Source organism: Pezoporus wallicus, unplaced genomic scaffold (assembly GCF_028554395.1).
Source record: "Pezoporus wallicus isolate ANWC-B61680 ecotype Strahan unplaced genomic scaffold, APGP_CSIRO_Pwel_v1 scaffold_6362, whole genome shotgun sequence".
Taxonomy (NCBI): Eukaryota; Metazoa; Chordata; class Aves; order Psittaciformes; family Psittacidae; genus Pezoporus; species Pezoporus wallicus.
Window position 1 is genome coordinate 3,318,006 of NW_026637663.1, and position 16,975 is coordinate 3,334,980.

Consider the following 16,975-nt stretch of genomic DNA (forward strand, 5'->3'; position numbering starts at 1 on the left):
CTGTCTCCCTGTTAGCAGTTATTACCAAAACCACACCTCCATAATTTCCAGCCTTCCTCCAGCAGTGATATAAACAGAGGATATTACTTAGGGCAATGGATTATGAAAAGCAAAATCCAACTGTGCCAGGCAGCCTATTTAACTGACAAGCTGAGATTCTTTTGTACCTGGCATTACACTCTTTCATATTACAAACACAGTAGAAGGCAAACAGAAAGACTTTTCTACTTTTTGGTACTTTAGTTTGTGTTTTAGCTGGCCAGAAATCCTGCTGAAGGCTGTCTCTATGTATGTTTATATGCATGTATGGCTACAGAAAAAATGAGAGAAAAAAAGACTCAAACTCTCGTTATCTGTCTCTTCCTAGTGAAAGAAACGTCATGTGTTTGTCACAAAACAAATCAGAAAGCCCCTCAAGCCCCACACTCCTTCTGACATAGCATTTTCTTTCCTAAGCAGCTGTCTTGGGCCAAATTATCAGAAAGGACCAACCTTCATTTGTACCTTCTCCCATTGCCTCTCACTAGAGGATGCACAGTCACAGCCTGAGGTTTGCAACAAGTGAAATGTGAATATTGCTGTTCACAATTCACTGGCTGGTGTCTAAACTAGGCACAGAGAGATGGGAAAGAAAAAGGTCAGGCAATAAGACCTAGCTGGTTCACTTATGAAGCCAAGGGACAATACTAAATGCCCTTTTCCTAGTTATCACAGACAATAAAACTGACCCTTGGAAGTGACCCCTTTACATTACTTCACCACCAGAGTAAATTTTCCTTACGCTTTTATCTGCCCAGAGGCCTTACTGCTTTGTGGCCCTTACAGAAGAGATCAAAAGTGACTGGAATCTCAATTAGAAAAAAGAGGGCAGGAGGACACAGCAAGGCATGACAAAGTGAGGGAGACAAAAGAAGAAATGAGAAATGAAAAGCAAGAGTAAGAGTTGGGAAAAAAAGCAGAGGGTGAGCAAGTAATTTTTAGGCATCACCAAATAAAGCAACAAAGATGGGCAGACAACAAAGGGAATGGCAGTGAAGGACAGAACAGAAAATACTCTGCTTCTCAGAAAGAAGAAAAAAAGGCAAAAATAAATTGTGAAAAGGCAAAGTAGAATCAGGATAAGCTTGCTCTTGAGTGAGGGACACAGAAAAAGAGAGAAAGAAATCAGACCAACTATTCAAGAGGCTTTTAGTATGTATTTTTTTCTGTATTTCCCAGTAAGATGTTTCGTTTATCTGTTGTTTTATTTTTAGCACCTTCAATTAAGCTTTTTATATCTTGCACATATATAAAATGAATTCACAGTCACAACCAAATAACTTAAAAGGGGTTGAGAATTTCTTTGGAATACTAATCTGAAGTTGATATCAAATTCTGCCTTGGATATTTCGGGGATTTCAGTAAAAATCTAACAGTAAAACATTCTTGAAGCATTGGTGAGCATTTCATGCATTGAAAGGCACAGAACTGAAGATGGAGTAGATGAGGTGTGCACCAGACTCCAGCAACTGCACACTTTGCCAGGTCATTGCATTTATAGCAGGTGCCTCATTTTTTATGAGGTTTAAAGAGAGACATCTAGGGCAAAGGGGAACAGAGAAGAGAACAAAACAGGTACTGCCAGGCAGACACTGGGTGACTGAGCACACTAGGATGCTACTAGATGCTCTCAGTTTCAAATATAATTGTTCCCATAACATTTGGATCTCTGTTACAAATAAACACTGTAGGATGCATTTTGGTGCTGCATCTTGCTAAGCCTGTTCAAGGCCTATAACACAAAATATTCTACATATTATGTAATCTTCTGAACATGGCTGTATTACAACTTATTATTTACTGTTGAAATTTATCCATGAGCATTTGCAGTAAGCAAAGTATGCAAAGATATTAACATGGAATGTGCAAATACTGTTCAAACTTAAACTGTTAGTGAAGGACACAAAGAGCAGGGGTCTGGCAAGTTTCATTTCCATAAGCATTTCAGAAATGGGAAAGTCTTAGAAGAGAAACTCCTTCACCCTCATATTCAAGACACTGAAGCAACATAAAAGCAAAACTTGAGTTCCACAGTTATTCTTAGCTAATTGCATCCCTTTGTCTTTTAACCCTTACTTTGGCTATGAATAAGACTAAATCATGCACTAGGAAAGTTCATCTTTAGAAGATGTCCCTGATTCTGTCCAACCATGCTATTCACCTAAACTCTGCAAACTGCAATGTTAGTGCTTTTACAGACATTTAAAAGTCAAAACATAAAATATTGCAGTAAATATTAAATTGTTTTGGAGAATAATCTGTTCTATTATCCTCTTGCTTTCATTGAAATAATGAGGCTACATTGTTTTTAAAACTGGAAAAGGAAACATAAACATTTCTAACTAGCCCAAATTTATCAGGCATCAAAGTACAAAAAAGCTAACTGTAAGCATCCGAGTAATTCCTTTACAAGACCTTATTAAAACTTACCATCTGCTAAACACGTGCATTTTTATCTTAAAGAATCTAGACTTATTTACAAATAAGAGTACTCTGTTATATGGTGGCAAATCTATATTAGCACTAGCTTGACAGTTTAGTGGCCTCTTACTGTATGTAACAGGCTGGGACCCTGCAATCCACATTACCTCTTTCCATGGTCTTCTCCCAACTGCCTGTGTTCAGTGCCATTGCTCCATCTACCCTCTGTGCAATAGCACTTCAAAACCATCCAGCAATAAACCCACAACAAATGTCATGCAGGTAGATTACAATTGCAATAACAAAGGTCCAATTCTTGAAATTGGCCTATGGCATCAAATCCTAAGGAAAAATACTAAGGTGCAATAACTTCAGTCAATTCCAAGACTGACACAGTGCAATGTGCAGATGTTCAGATTCCATGAAAAAAAAAAAAAATCTCTTGAGCTAGCATGAAAGGATTTTGAATAAAAGCACTGCAGATTGCATCTCAGTGGCATTTCACCAGTGCAAACAACACCATTTGTTCTGACTTTGCTTCTGATTTCCACAAAGTGCTTCAGCTACAAGGAGCTGGTTTGACTTCCACACTTACAGGATCCTTTTCTGTGTTCTTAGGGAAGGAAACAAGGCTACCAACTAGCAGTAGATGACATGACAGCTTTTGTAATGTGAACATGGATTCCCCAAGGACCAGAATGAGAATGTTATTTCATCCACCACCACTTCTAGGCAACCCCTACATTGGAATGTATTTGACCCAAATAAAGAATGAAAATCTCTTTTCTAAATGGTACGCCTTATCTCCTCCCACCCCCCCCCCCCCATGACTTTCTTTTCTTGAAATACATTTCTGGGGAGATAGAATTTACTGAGATGCAGTTTCAACCATGTTACTTTTCATAACCCTCGCTTGCACCTACATTGTGCAATCATTTGACGTATCTGTTGTACCAAGAACAAATCTGATTTTAGAGTTTTAATAAGAACTTGCATCAATAAATTATAACAGATTGGTGATCAGTAGCATTATTTATATGCAATATTTTTGTAGCCCTTACAATGCTGATGTCTGCTTCATGGGGATTAATTATTTTCATAATTTTGTCAAAGTAGTAATATAGAAAATGTCAAAAGAAAATTAGATTTTCAATTTCCAGACCCAGAAATTTAATTAAAGCCAACTCCTTGTTGAAGGGGAATGTCCTTAGCTGGTTCTATGATATGGCAGCAGCTCTACATGCTGCAATGTGGGAGACCAAGTCTTGGAAAGTGACTCGGGGAATATTAATCACCAGACTTCAGAGACTAAACACATGCTGAATGTGCCACAGTTGGTCTCAGCAGGTTATACATGGAGTATATAAGTTAGCAGACAGTAATAATTTTTATAAAGGCCGCTGCACAGTCCACCTCAGAGATGGTGCTATACTGAAAGAGACCCTCCTCTGCTCAGGTAAAAACTGATACATTAGGAAATCTCTTATTAGGAAGGCATGAAAGGTCAGCTTCCCCTCCTGCTGCTCTAGTGTAAGACAAACACTTCAAGCACATTCTAGCTGCGAAAACCAGCATCTTCTACAGTCCACTGGACATTTTTAGAACACACACTCAGGTGTCTCCAGTCTGTGGAAGAACAGTCCACACATAAACCACTGAACTACTGTCATTAAAAACTAAATTCCCAGCCTTGCCAAAATGTGAATGAAGCTGGAGGCGTTATTTTCTCACTTTACCCACTCTCCCTCTTTAGAACTTTTTTCTTTCATTCCTTGAATAGACACTAACAGTTCTTAATGCACTGCTTCTTTCACCTCTCTCTCAGTCCCTTTCCTTCATGACCCTTCGCCCTTTTTTTCCCTGTATACGATTCCTTTCTTCTATTTATCTCCCTTACCCCCATGTTTCACCCAGACTCTTCCTCATTAACTGCCCATGGACTAGACTGGGAGCACCCAGAAAGGGGATCCAGGACGTCTATGCACTATCCAGGGACAACTGAATCTAGTCCTGGTTCAAAGTGAAATCTGCAGCCATGAATGAACACAAAAGCTTCCTGTTCAAAAGCTGATTCTTCTTTCTTAAAAAATATGTTTTTCTGGAGAAGACAGACTCCAAGGAGATAACGTCTAAATCACTGAACTTGCTATAACAGCGCTTTATATAAGACAAATTAGAAAACAGCTTGAATTAAAAGCCTATTCAAGTAATTGAGTGTAAAGTTGATGACTAACAAGACTATTACTTTATTTTATTGTTCATGCAAGTGATGATTTTTCTCAGTCAGCTGGCAGCTTAGAAGTGACTTGCCACCCATATACCCACATCAAGTGATTATTGTAAGATAAACCAATATGGGCAGAAACACTTCCAGTCAGAATGAATACCTTTCATTTCCAAAGACGAAGCCACAGCATTCACTGACTCAATCTGAGAGAAAAATTCACCTTCACTTCAGCTGGATGTGGATATTATGAAGGACAGACAGACCCCCCAACACACTTCTGCCATTGCTTCAGTATTTCTATATTTGACAGTGGACATCTTATTTCATAGGAAAAGAAGTCTGCTTTGAAAGTTGATTTCTAGTTCCTCTGAAAGCCAATTGATTTCTAAGCAAGATCTTTTCATTATCTCTTATCCTTCATTACTGCTAACCAGGGTAAGCCTATCTCCATACAATTCACAAATGAAATATATTTCAACAGAAGATCTAGTAAGAGATAAGGTAGAACACCTATGGTTAAGACATCTCATGTTGAATTTAATTACTTCAACTAATATTTTTTTAAGGATCACATGGCATGATTTCACTATAGCTGCTCCCAGAGAAGAATACAATGCCTGCCTCAAACACACCATGGGATCAAGCTCTGCTTGTTCTACAGATTGAAGCTGTTTAGATATGGAATTGGCAATCTGGTGCTACAGAAACAGAGCAGACTTGAGGGAACAAACCTCAGACATGGCTGCTTGAACTTCAGCCAACACTGAAAATGGAAATGAAGCAGCTGTTGTGACTTCTAAACGTATCCTTTGAGCTAGCCTCATGTGCCTGTGCTAGTAAAGAACACAAAAAAACCTACTTGATACACTGTTGGTTCATGTTTATTTCATGCCCACAGTGACAGTAGAACGTAGAAGACCATAAAAGATTCTTCAGTGAACTGCTGCAAATTCAATTAACTCTTGAAAGTAAAAATTTGGTTCATCTATGTGCTTTTTCCCTTCTCCACCAAAGCCTAGTTGCAATAAACTTGTAATTACTTGAACAAGGTCCGGTTAGCTTCACCTACTAGATGAGGACAGAAAGCAGCCTAGTTGTATTCCCTGAAAAGCTTCCAAAATTTTTTAAAAATAAGTGGACAATTTGGTCAACAAGGCTCTTTCCTCCAACGTGCTGCACAGAGCTATGCTATTTGTTCAGTGCACATACAGTCTTACAGAAAAAAATCATTACCCATCTTAGCATATTGACCAAGAGTTACAAAAAGTTAAAAGAAGGGCAATTAGAGGAATCTACTCTTAAAACATAAGGGGTGAAAAAGAATCAGGGATTGGTTTGGGTTGGAAAGGACCTTAAAGATCATCTAGTTCCAAACCCCCTGCCACAGGCAGCTTCCACCAGACCGGGCTGATCAAAGTCCCATCCAACCTCACCTTGAACACTTTCAGGGATGGGGCAACTTCTCTGGGCAACCTGTCCCACTGTCTTGTCACCCTGACAGTGAAGAACTTCTTCCTTATATCTAATCTAAATCTCCCCTCTTGTAGTTTAAAGTTATTCCCCTTGTCCTATCACTACAAGCCCGTCTATGAAAAACCCTCTTCAGCTTTCTTGTAGGCCCCCTTTAGGCATTGGAAGGCTGCTATGAGGTCTCCATGCAGCCTTCTCTTCTCCAGGCTGAACAGCCTCAACTTTCTCAGCCTGTCTTCATATAGGAGATGCTTCAGTCCTCTGATCATCCTCGTGGTCCTCCTCTGGACTTGCTCCAACAGTTCCATGTCCTTTTTATGTTGCCGTCATCAGAGCTTGATGTAACACTCCAGGTGGGGGCTCACTAGAGCTCAGTAGAGGGAGAGAATCACCTTCCTCAACCTGCTGGTCACGCTTCTTTTGATGCAGCCCAGCATACAGTTGGCCAGCTCACACTGAGCTTCTTGTCAACCAACACCCCCAAGTCATTCCCCTCAGAGTTGCTCTCAATGCATTCTCTGCCAGCTTGTATTTGTGCTTGGGATTGCCCTGACCCAGGTGTAGGCCCTTGCACTTGACTTGGTTTGTTGAACTTCACAAGGTTTGCACAGTCCCACCTCTCAAGACTGTCAAGGTCCCTCTAGACAGCTTGCCTTCCCTCCAGCGTGTTGACCATACCACACAGCTTGGTGTCATCAGCAAACTTGCTGAGGTTGCACTCAGTCCCACTATCCATGTTGTCAACCAGAACTGTCACCACAAATGCTCTGAAAACTGCAATTGCTTGTTTATTAATTCCTCAGAGTAGAAAAAGCCTTTTCTAAGTTGTACAATACACAAAGAAAATAAAAAGCATTTCTCCAGCATCTTACAACTGCTTTTGTATGCTCAGATATTTCATACCAACAAGAAATTACAAAAAGTTTATAGCTGCCAAGAATTTAACAACCCCTCTCTAAATATTCAACTTAAGGAGCACTTTGAAGAACTTCCTAAAACTGCAAATATGCGTGCTTTCAATCCCTTTTATTTTATTCCCCTTATAATCACTAATATTTCTTTCCTTTCCGGTTTCCTAAGTTACTTCAAATATTTTTTTACGCAGGGCTATTGAAGAACAGAGATTTCAGAAAGTGTTGATGTATTGAGGCTTCACAGCAGGTAAATCTTATTGCTTGTACCAACCAGTGCACTCTTCTTGAGAAGGCTCTGTCATAGATCACTGACCTTCACATTAAAACCCCTCGCACACACAGACCTCCTACATTTAATAGAGATTTTGTCTGTAATAGAAAAAAATCAAACATACTATTTGGAGTTATCAAATCCAATACAGTTTTCCTCCTCCCTTTTACTTGCCAACTGCTTAGGCTACCTGTTTATTCTCCCCTTTTCTTTTTGGGTATTATGAATTTGAAAGATGTTTCAGATCGACCACTGCAATGGCATCCTCCACAGGAATAACAAGGTGCCATTATTATACAGATATCATGTAATGGGATAAAGAACTTAATCTTAATATATATGCCTCCTTAATCAGTCCCTAGAAGCTTTCTTTCAATGGAACACGGCTCTCAAGGCAATTTATTATACTTTAAAGCTTTAGTCCTTTTTATTAGCAGTTCTATACCCAAACTGGTGGTAATTTCACTTATTTATTTATATATCTGTGTGGCAAAATCAGATTACTTCCAGACACAATAGTGTTTTGCAGTCATCAAATAGTGTTTTGCATCTTTTATCTGGATTCCGTTAAAACACATCATGCATATGATTACTCATAAGAAATAAAGTAATGACCAAGACATTTTGCAAAGTGCCTACAGCAGTGTAAAACCTTGCCTTTCCTTAGCCTCATCACCTTTTCTTCTACCAAAGATCTGTGGAAGTTTATTTTACCCTGGGGACCAAGACCTATAAAGCTGTAATGTTATTTTAAAAAGAAACAGTATTCATAGGAACAGCATGTGTTTAAATGGGCTAATACATTGAATATTTGTATACAATTCCTGCTCTGAGGTAATGCTATGAGATTCTTTGCCCTGCACAGTAACTAAATAACCATAAATGATCTTTCATGCATATGCAAATCTATCCCTCTAAGCACCTTATTAATTATTTCAAAGATACTTGGAGGTCACCACTCATGGAAATTTCTATGCATGAAGCCTCATTAGTACAAGACACCATACAGAGAGATGGGATAGATTTTTGCTGCCATTTAGCAAGGGCAGAGAGAGTATAATCTGTAGCGTTTGCTTTTTTATTTTTATGACCAATAAAATCCAGCCAGCTCCTATCTGTAAGTCCTTGCTCTGAGCTGATACAGTGGGTTTGAATCTTGGGGCTTCTGCTACACTACTCTCAACAGCTAATCCTATCAATGCACTAGTTATCATGCTCAGAACTGCAGTCCTCAACGCTGGCTGTTCTCAGCTGGAGTAGCGCTGCCTGGCAGCATTAGCAGCTAAGCACTAAGAAATTAATGTTGTTCTTCTAAAAATTACAGCAATGACACATTTTGTGTTGGAACAAAGCAAACATATGGAATTATCAAGGTGATGTATCACAGCTCATCAGCTGAGATGATAGCCTTCTTCTGAGCATGTATTATCTCCTGCTTAATTAGGCCACATAACAGAAATCAAAGAAAAGCAAGGATATAACCATACAAAATACCTGAACGCAGTAACAAAATGCATCTTCTGCTATATCTGTACCAGGAAGCAAGAAATTGAGCCTACTTGAGAAGCACTGTTTATCTGAAATGCCTAGATGCTTTCAAGCTCAAGTTATCATACACATGTGATGATAATGCTGATCTTGTCTGTCACTGTGACCCTTTGCTGTAGCAGCTGCTGTTTATTTTTATTCTGTTGTGTGTGGTGCTTTCACCTCTAGATTGATCCAATAAAAGATATTAAAAACTTGCTATGTTGGTACATTCCCTTGATAAAAATCAGGAACAGTGAGTCAAATGTTAACAGAAACTTCAGGCTATGTTCATTATGTTATCTCTATTTTTGAAAAACACTAGAATGAATGGAACTAATTGGAAGTGCAAACAATTTAAATAGGCTTAATTACAAAACCAAACCCTCCTGTACAGTTCTAGGGCAATGTGTGCACACATGCCTTGAAGAAATGGGGTAGTTTTTAAGGAAATCTGTTCTTACTGAAATGGAAAATAAAATAATTTTTACAAAGTCCAAAGTCAGAGTATTAGTATTTTGTATTCAAGACACCATATATGCTATTTCAGTATTAGTCCGTGATGTTTAAAAATACATGTATTAATACAGACTGTTTTGATCTGTCTGTGTAACCTGATCACCTACCATGACATAAACCTCATTACAGTAAATACAACTTTGTCTTGTATTCCTTTTAGAAGCAGGCTCAAATCAACCTCTAACCTTTCGATAAAGCTCAGGTCTAATATTTTTTGCTCTGAGTCATGCTCTGTCAGATATAACATGTATTAAACCAACACTGACACGGTAAGAAAGAGAAGTCTTTTCTTAGCATGTCCCATGATATTCATTCTTGTCAAGTGAATTCATTTTAGGCTTTAACTGAGGTAATTAGAGAAAGTTGTGTCAACAGTGCTTTACCATCCTCACATGCAAATACAAACTGGAAAGTGCAGTTGCAAAAATTAAGATTGCTAACTGTAGACTGCAAAAATGCTATCTTATACTATAAAGTAAGAATGCAAAGATAAGTGAAAAAGAAAATAACAGGATACCGTTTTGAATGTTTCTCAATTGAACTCATTGCTGAGGAAAGCCACCAGATCCATAGCTATGAAGCAGGCTAAAATCCTCTGTAGCTGAACAGTAAGAAAGAAAGGGTTGGCAACTCATGCATTACTCTTCTTCACAGGTCTGATGCAACCTCAGCCTCATGACTTTCTCAAAGAACAAAGAATAGTCATCAGTTCCTAACTCCAATGTAACCTGGTATTTTCTTGCATACCAGAACATAGCTGCAGAAATGAATCACTGAAGTTATAATAGCACTGCTTAAATTCTTCATCCTGCAAAGCACTCTGAAAGATAATGCTTACAAATGCCTTTTTTGGTACAGAACTGATAACACAGCAGACTGATGGAGGTAGAAATCAATTTTAGGTTTAGATGGAATATTATTTAAAAGTGCTGAATACTCATACACTGTGACTGAGAACCTCTCCAACACAAAGCATGCCATCGCAGTATAATGTCAATACTTCTTAGAGATAATCAGATTGGCTCTGAGCAAGCAGGTATGCCTAGACAGCACCACACACCACTGTGCAGAGACACTAGCACAGATCTCAAAGCAGTATTTGCCTTGTCAGTCCTCATCAGCCTACCAGAAGTGTCAAAGAGCCCATAATATGTGCTATACTGACACAACTATATTTCCTTCCCTTCAGCATTACAATTCAGCTTTACCTCTAGAAACTCTGTACTGCACAGCAGGGCACTACACTGTGGCAAACCTAAACTATGACCTCCACTGGCACAGGACAGCACCTCTGCAGAAATTTTTCCAAGAAACATTCTTACTAATAGGAGCTCAGAGAGAAAATGTATCAGTTATAGTATTATTATTACTACTGCTATTAGTACCATCTTAATGTATAGTATTCTAAAAACAACTTTCCTATTTGGGGAGTCCTGAAACTTTTAAAACTTCCATATTTAGCTATTTTAACACTTAAAGTACAACCCAGCTAAGGCTAGATTCACAGCAACAGCTGCTTTTCCATTACCACAGCTGAACACTATCTCACGTGAACAGCAGAAGTACCATTTATCTTTGCACATCTTTTACAATATTCCTTTCTCAGGCCAAGCCAATGTCTTCCTCACCATGCAAAGACTGAAATCGCATCTCTGAGCATTTCACTCTGTCTTCTTGCATCTTCCCCTCATGCCATACCTACTCTGTTTCTACTGCTCAATTCCCATAGAGTTCAACACATAGAGGAGAGAAAAAAACTAGCCTGCTACTGCCAGGCAGGGTTAAAAACTTTTGCAAACTTCTTAGTCTCCTCTTTGAGAAAAAAAAAAAGACAGACAAAACTTCTGAACAGAAGTAGAGTTAATTAGAGCTGCAAAAATCCTAATACAAGTTTTGTGGAGCATGACTAGCAATGGGTTTACAGACAGAAGTTGTGTAAGGGTCATTAGTTTAACATAACATCTAAACTGGAGGAAACTCTGTGATGCTAGCCATGGCAGCAAGAAGGCTCACAAGAGAGGAGAAAGATGAGTTGCTTGCTGCACCACTGGAACAACTGATCAACTTAGGGAGCTAAAAGGAAAAGAGGAAGAGAACTGATAAAAAAAGAGGGAAAAAAGGATGGATCCATCTCAAGTAGCTGATTAATTTGTGTGGGAGCAGAAAATGGGTTAAATTTTGGAGAAGCAAGGAAGGAGGCTCAGCGTACAGACTGCCACACAGTACTATAGTAATGTCAAGGTCAAGGAAAGAGAACTGGGTATAAAGTTCCTGTCAAGTTCTTAATGACAAAATTTCTTACACAATGTTATAAAGTGTTTCGTGCAGTATGAGATCAGTGTGTAAATGCAGTAGCAGAGCAAACTGTTGGGGTGTAAGTAAAATGAGACCTGGTGAGACAGCACATAAACAGCAATTTGAGTGGAAGGTGATGACCATTGCTATCCTGCTCCTGAAGCAATTAAAACCAAGTGAGTTTAACGGTTTTTACTACTGTTCTTTCACGTTCTTACTGTTCTAACATGTTCTCACAGTAAGTAAATGCCACTCTCCTAAGAAATTTTGTCTTTTTTTTCCCCTATCTAGTAATTTGAAATCTATTTGCCAGCCATTCATGTAATCAGGCAAATCTATCTTCCGTTCAGCTTCTAATATGCTGGAAAATTATACAGTACTTGTGAGCACATGTTCAAACATAGCAACACGAAAAATAAATTCTAATTTTTTTGTTCACAGCAAAATTTTTGAGAATTTGCAATGGAATCAATTCTCAAAACATGTCTTCAGGTTCAGTGTAAGCCTTTATTTTGTTAAGTTAAACCGTCTCCTGCTCAGGTAGAACAGATAATCCACCATCTTCTCAAGTAGAGATGGCAGATGTCATTTCATTCAATGACATTCAAGCTGACAATTAGTAGCAATAACTTCATCAACAGGAAGGCTATTTGAAATTCCCATTGCAGTCCTCTTTTTATTAGTACTTGAAGACAGGCCAAGAAAGTTAACACTTTACTTAATTTGAAAGTGGAAATGTGGAAGTCAAGGTGATATTTTTTAACTAGAGTGTAATGCTATCATCTGCTAACATTTTGTGATTATAAAATTCTAATGTAAAGAAAATATCACACAGTATCACAGTATACTAGAGATTGGAAGGGACCTCAAAAGATCATCTAGTCCAATCCCCCTGCCGGAGCAGGAAAGTATGCATTTGCTTTTAAAAGAAATGCCCTTTCGAATCCAGTTAATTCCTCAGTTCACATGTCTAGCAAGAAAGGCTCCGATATTCAAATATTTTCTCCATTAAATTAAACAAGTCATATGAAAACAGTATGATTCCACACATATATTCAAAACTAATAGGTGATTAAAAAAAAAAATCTTGACATGAAATCAAAATCACATAAATTAAAAACCAAAAAAAAAAAAAATCAGTTTAAACATACCTACACAAGGGAGAGAATAGCCAAGCTCTGGGTCATGGATGAACTGGCGGTCATTCAGCATAGTCACACAGTACAAGTGGAAACAGTCTAGGCAAATGACATGGCGATGCACACACTGGAACACAAGCACAGGACTCCTGTAAAAAACAAAAACAAACAAAAAAAAAAAACAAGAACAAAAAAAATCCAGTGAAAATGATTAATAAGGATGGGATCAAATCTGCAAACTGGCCACAGCCAGGAGAGGCAGCACCTTCCAATATTCTGCTCAGGACCAGCACACTGGAGATGAAAGAAAAAATGAGTAAGTTAGGAAATATTACATACAGGTGAAATGTGCCTTCACTGCAGTCTTCACTGCAGGAACACCTGATCGGTTTGCTCTAATACAGGTTAACTTCTGCTAACTCCTGATGGACGTACCTTAACTGTTAATTCTGAAACAATGACTATGAACACCTTGATAAAGCACTGTTTGTACTCTGTTATCCTATATTGCTTGCTTATCTCTCCTTCTTGAAGAGTATTATCAACCTTGAGTATCAAAACTGGAAAACTTGAGACATGTATAAGCTGAGAAAAATGCTGAACTACTTTTATTTGTCTGTGGGCAAACAAACAAATGGGTTATAGGTTAACATTTTTAGTAACTATGAAGAAAAGGAATTATTTTTAAAAGTAAAAGGACAAATTTTCACATATTCATGGTACTCCAGGATACAGGTATTAAAATACAACATCAAATACAGTAGTACTTGTGACAAAATCATTAGAGTTAACAATACTCCTTTAGCTTCTATAAATTCTGCTAGACGATGCTATGAAAACCCACTGAAATAGTAAATAATCAAGCCCTCAATGTAAGAATACAACTGCAAAATGTAATCAATAATAATTTCAGATACTGTATATAAGCATTTAATCTTCCATGAAAATATGCTTTAGAGCTGCACATACTATAGAATTCATGGCAGTGTGTTGGTATCTCCAAAAATACAATTTCTGTGTTTTAAGGATTTTGTTGAATAAAGCAGATTAGAAACTGAATTAAATAAAACCTCCCCATTACTAATCCTTATTAGTTACCCCCTTGCTGTTCTGAATGTAACAAATAATAATTTTTAAAAGACAGCTGTTAGGCAAAATGAGAAGCTGATCTATATCATTTTAGATCTGTATGGTCCCAAAATCATCTCTATAAGAGAACAGGAGGAGCAGTCATCTTGCCCTTTGGGACAAAAGTCCCCAGTGTTCACCAGATAAATGAAACCTTAAGCAAAACATCCCAAATATTTCTTTCTGAAATGCAGATATAATTAAAATTTCCTATAACTTTAATGGATACATCATTTTTAGGGTTAACTGCCCATTTTTATTACATCAGTATCTGAGTATCTTTTTTAGTTTCATGGGAAGCTCAAGGGATCTAAATTCACAACACTTTAATTTCAAAGACAAAACTTATCTTATGCATAAGAACAGATCCACAATAGAAAGCCATCAGAAGTTGAATGTCTTAAAAAAAAAACCAGGCCAGAAATAAAAATGGCATTATCAACACTTCCACCTGAAGTTGTAGGAAACCAAGACTGACAGCATTTCATTATGCCAATGAACTAGTACTGCCAGTTACTAATGTAAATTATTTTTTGACAAATATTTTTGCTTCTTAATATATTACAACTGTTTTTAAATAAATGCTCCATCTCTGGCAGTGTTTAAGGCCAGGCTGGATAGAGCCTTGGGTGATATGGTGTGGGGTGAGGCATCCCTGCCCATGACAGGGGGGTTGGAACTAGATGATCTTAGGTCTCTTTTCAACACTAACCATTCTATGATTCTCTATAGTCCAGAAAAAGCACAGCTATATACCTATACACTTAAACTGTATTGTTAGAACATTTTAAGATTAACGTTGTTCCTATCTTTTACCAGTACCAAACTTGCAAGCAACGCGCATGAACTAGCTATAAGTCTGGGTTCTGACTGTCACAAAACATGAGCTTAAGCTTTCACAGCTATTATACTGTCTGCTAATTTTGCAACCCACAGTATCTGCGGTGTAAGGCTTTGAGAAACTCAATCTGTATGCAATGCAGATTTATTCAAACTCATTTGGCACTGGAACAGTCACTGTATTCCAACATTTTCAGATTTTGTATCAAAAGAAAGCACTTCTATCTTAAAAGTGATACAGAAGTTCGGTCCCTAAGATCAGTAAAGACAGAGATGTAAAGATTATATTCATAATGGCGGGATGAAACTAGTAAGTACCCATTTAGGATAACCCCAAGAGTTATTAATAGAAGCCTTGCACCAAACACAATTTATTTTAGAAAGGAGTATTATGAAAGTCAAAAAATTTGCCATATAATGTAAAAAGGGCCCTTGCTCAATCTAACATAACAGTCTAGTAATGCAAATCTGGTATATATTTTAGAAGGTATTTCATAGGTTCCATTTACATAATACATTTGGCTGAATTAGAGGCTTCATGAGAATACTATATAAGAAAAATGTTTCTCACAGCAAGGGATAAATTGGTCCTTTTTATTCACCAATTACAAACGTAACCACTTTTAAAAATTGAAAATCCAACATTACAACGCATCACAGAGAATTCCCATAATAAGTCACTTGCTCCTGTGCTCTGATTTTGTCAGAATGTTATCAGCATGCATTTACTTAGAGAAAGAAAGGAGAATCTAAAATGTTTCTCCTTGATATTATTGCTGTCAGATACCTGTGTGGCACAACAGCGCCATAGCTGGAAGTACTACCTGGTCTACACACTCTTTCCTGAAAAGCATCACACTGCAGACAATTCTCAGATAGACTACAACAGTATACTAACGAAATAGACATACAAAGACTACATCTTTTTTAGATAAGAAGCTCACTGTGAAATAAATCTCCTGACAGTTATTAACATACTGTGAGTGAGCCCAGTGGCTATGAATGTGAGGGGCTACTTAGCATAAGGAATTATTTGCAGACATAACAGTGGATTAACTGATGTATCTTTCAATGCCTGCTGAAGAAAAATGTGGGCAACTTGTCCCTTGCTTGGTCTTTATCCTTCTTATTTTGAAAAAAAGCTTCACTGAGTAAAGGTTAAACAGCACACCACATACATCAATCCATTATTTTTTAGCAAATGTGAGTTGTCACAGTCTGAAGCACTTCAGATCAAAGAATACCTCTAAGCCTGTAGAAATCTGTGAAAAACATGTTGGACAAATCTGTGAAACCCCCTTGGGGTCATTTCTAGGTGACAGTTGGATTTTTCTCACCTCAATCTCAAAATCTTAACCAAATAATAATAAAAAAACCCTTAGCAGATGTCTGTAAGGCTGCCTTGTTGGGATTACAGTCAGCAAAGCAAAAAAACAGCCATTTGGGATTCATTTCTGTGCAGTAAATAAATCTGAATGCACACAGCTATATCACAGCCTTTAACCCCACCTATGAGTGCTGTATTTATCATAGCACACTTCTGCATTTCTAATACATTTTTCCATGTTGGCAATCTTCCTGTACTTCAAAAGGCTCTCTAAGTACCACAAAATAATTTCATTTATAAACGAATTTCTATGCCATTCCTTAAGCAGCATTCAAGCAGTTTTGGCTCTACCCATGCACCAAAACAAAGTTATAATGCCTAATTATCCAAATTATTCACCTACCATGTCTTCCTCATAGAGCTGTTATAGGAAGCGTTCTAATTCGTACAAAGCTGGTGGCACACGTGGTTTTCCTGTCTAATGCGTACTGTCCACAGTCTTATGCAAAACTACTGAAAGGATTGCTCATTTATGATGCTTTAAGTTCATGGTTTTCTTACCATTAAAATACTTCCAAGTACTTCCAGTTAGAGTAGATTATTAAATTCCATTAGAAAGATGCTACTAATTATACAAAATATATAGAAAGCACAGAAAAAAATCACAGGGATTTCTCTTTTAGAACTGAGGCAGTTTGAAGGAAAGCATAGCAACAAATTCTGCCTTTTAATGAGCAATACACCATTAAGGGTATTAGAAACAGTGACCTAGCAATTGCAGACAACCTGTAAATAAGAATGCAGACCTCTAATTATTTAGACAAGGGTAGGTATGTGAAATGGGTATCATACAATAAA

The 16,975-nt window shown here is 37.7% G+C and overlaps 1 protein-coding gene across 2 annotated transcripts in view; it reads right to left on the reverse strand.

Annotated features, from left to right (window-relative positions):
- PRKN (parkin RBR E3 ubiquitin protein ligase) overlaps nucleotides 1-16,975 on the reverse strand; it is a 728,786-nt gene that overhangs the window by 266,284 nt on the left and 445,527 nt on the right. For both annotated transcript variants that reach the window (XM_057406909.1, XM_057406908.1), the window contains exon 7: nucleotides 12,835-12,971. In XM_057406909.1, coding sequence (XP_057262892.1) covers nucleotides 12,835-12,971 — 137 coding nt within the window. The remainder of the gene's footprint in view (nucleotides 1-12,834; nucleotides 12,972-16,975) is intronic.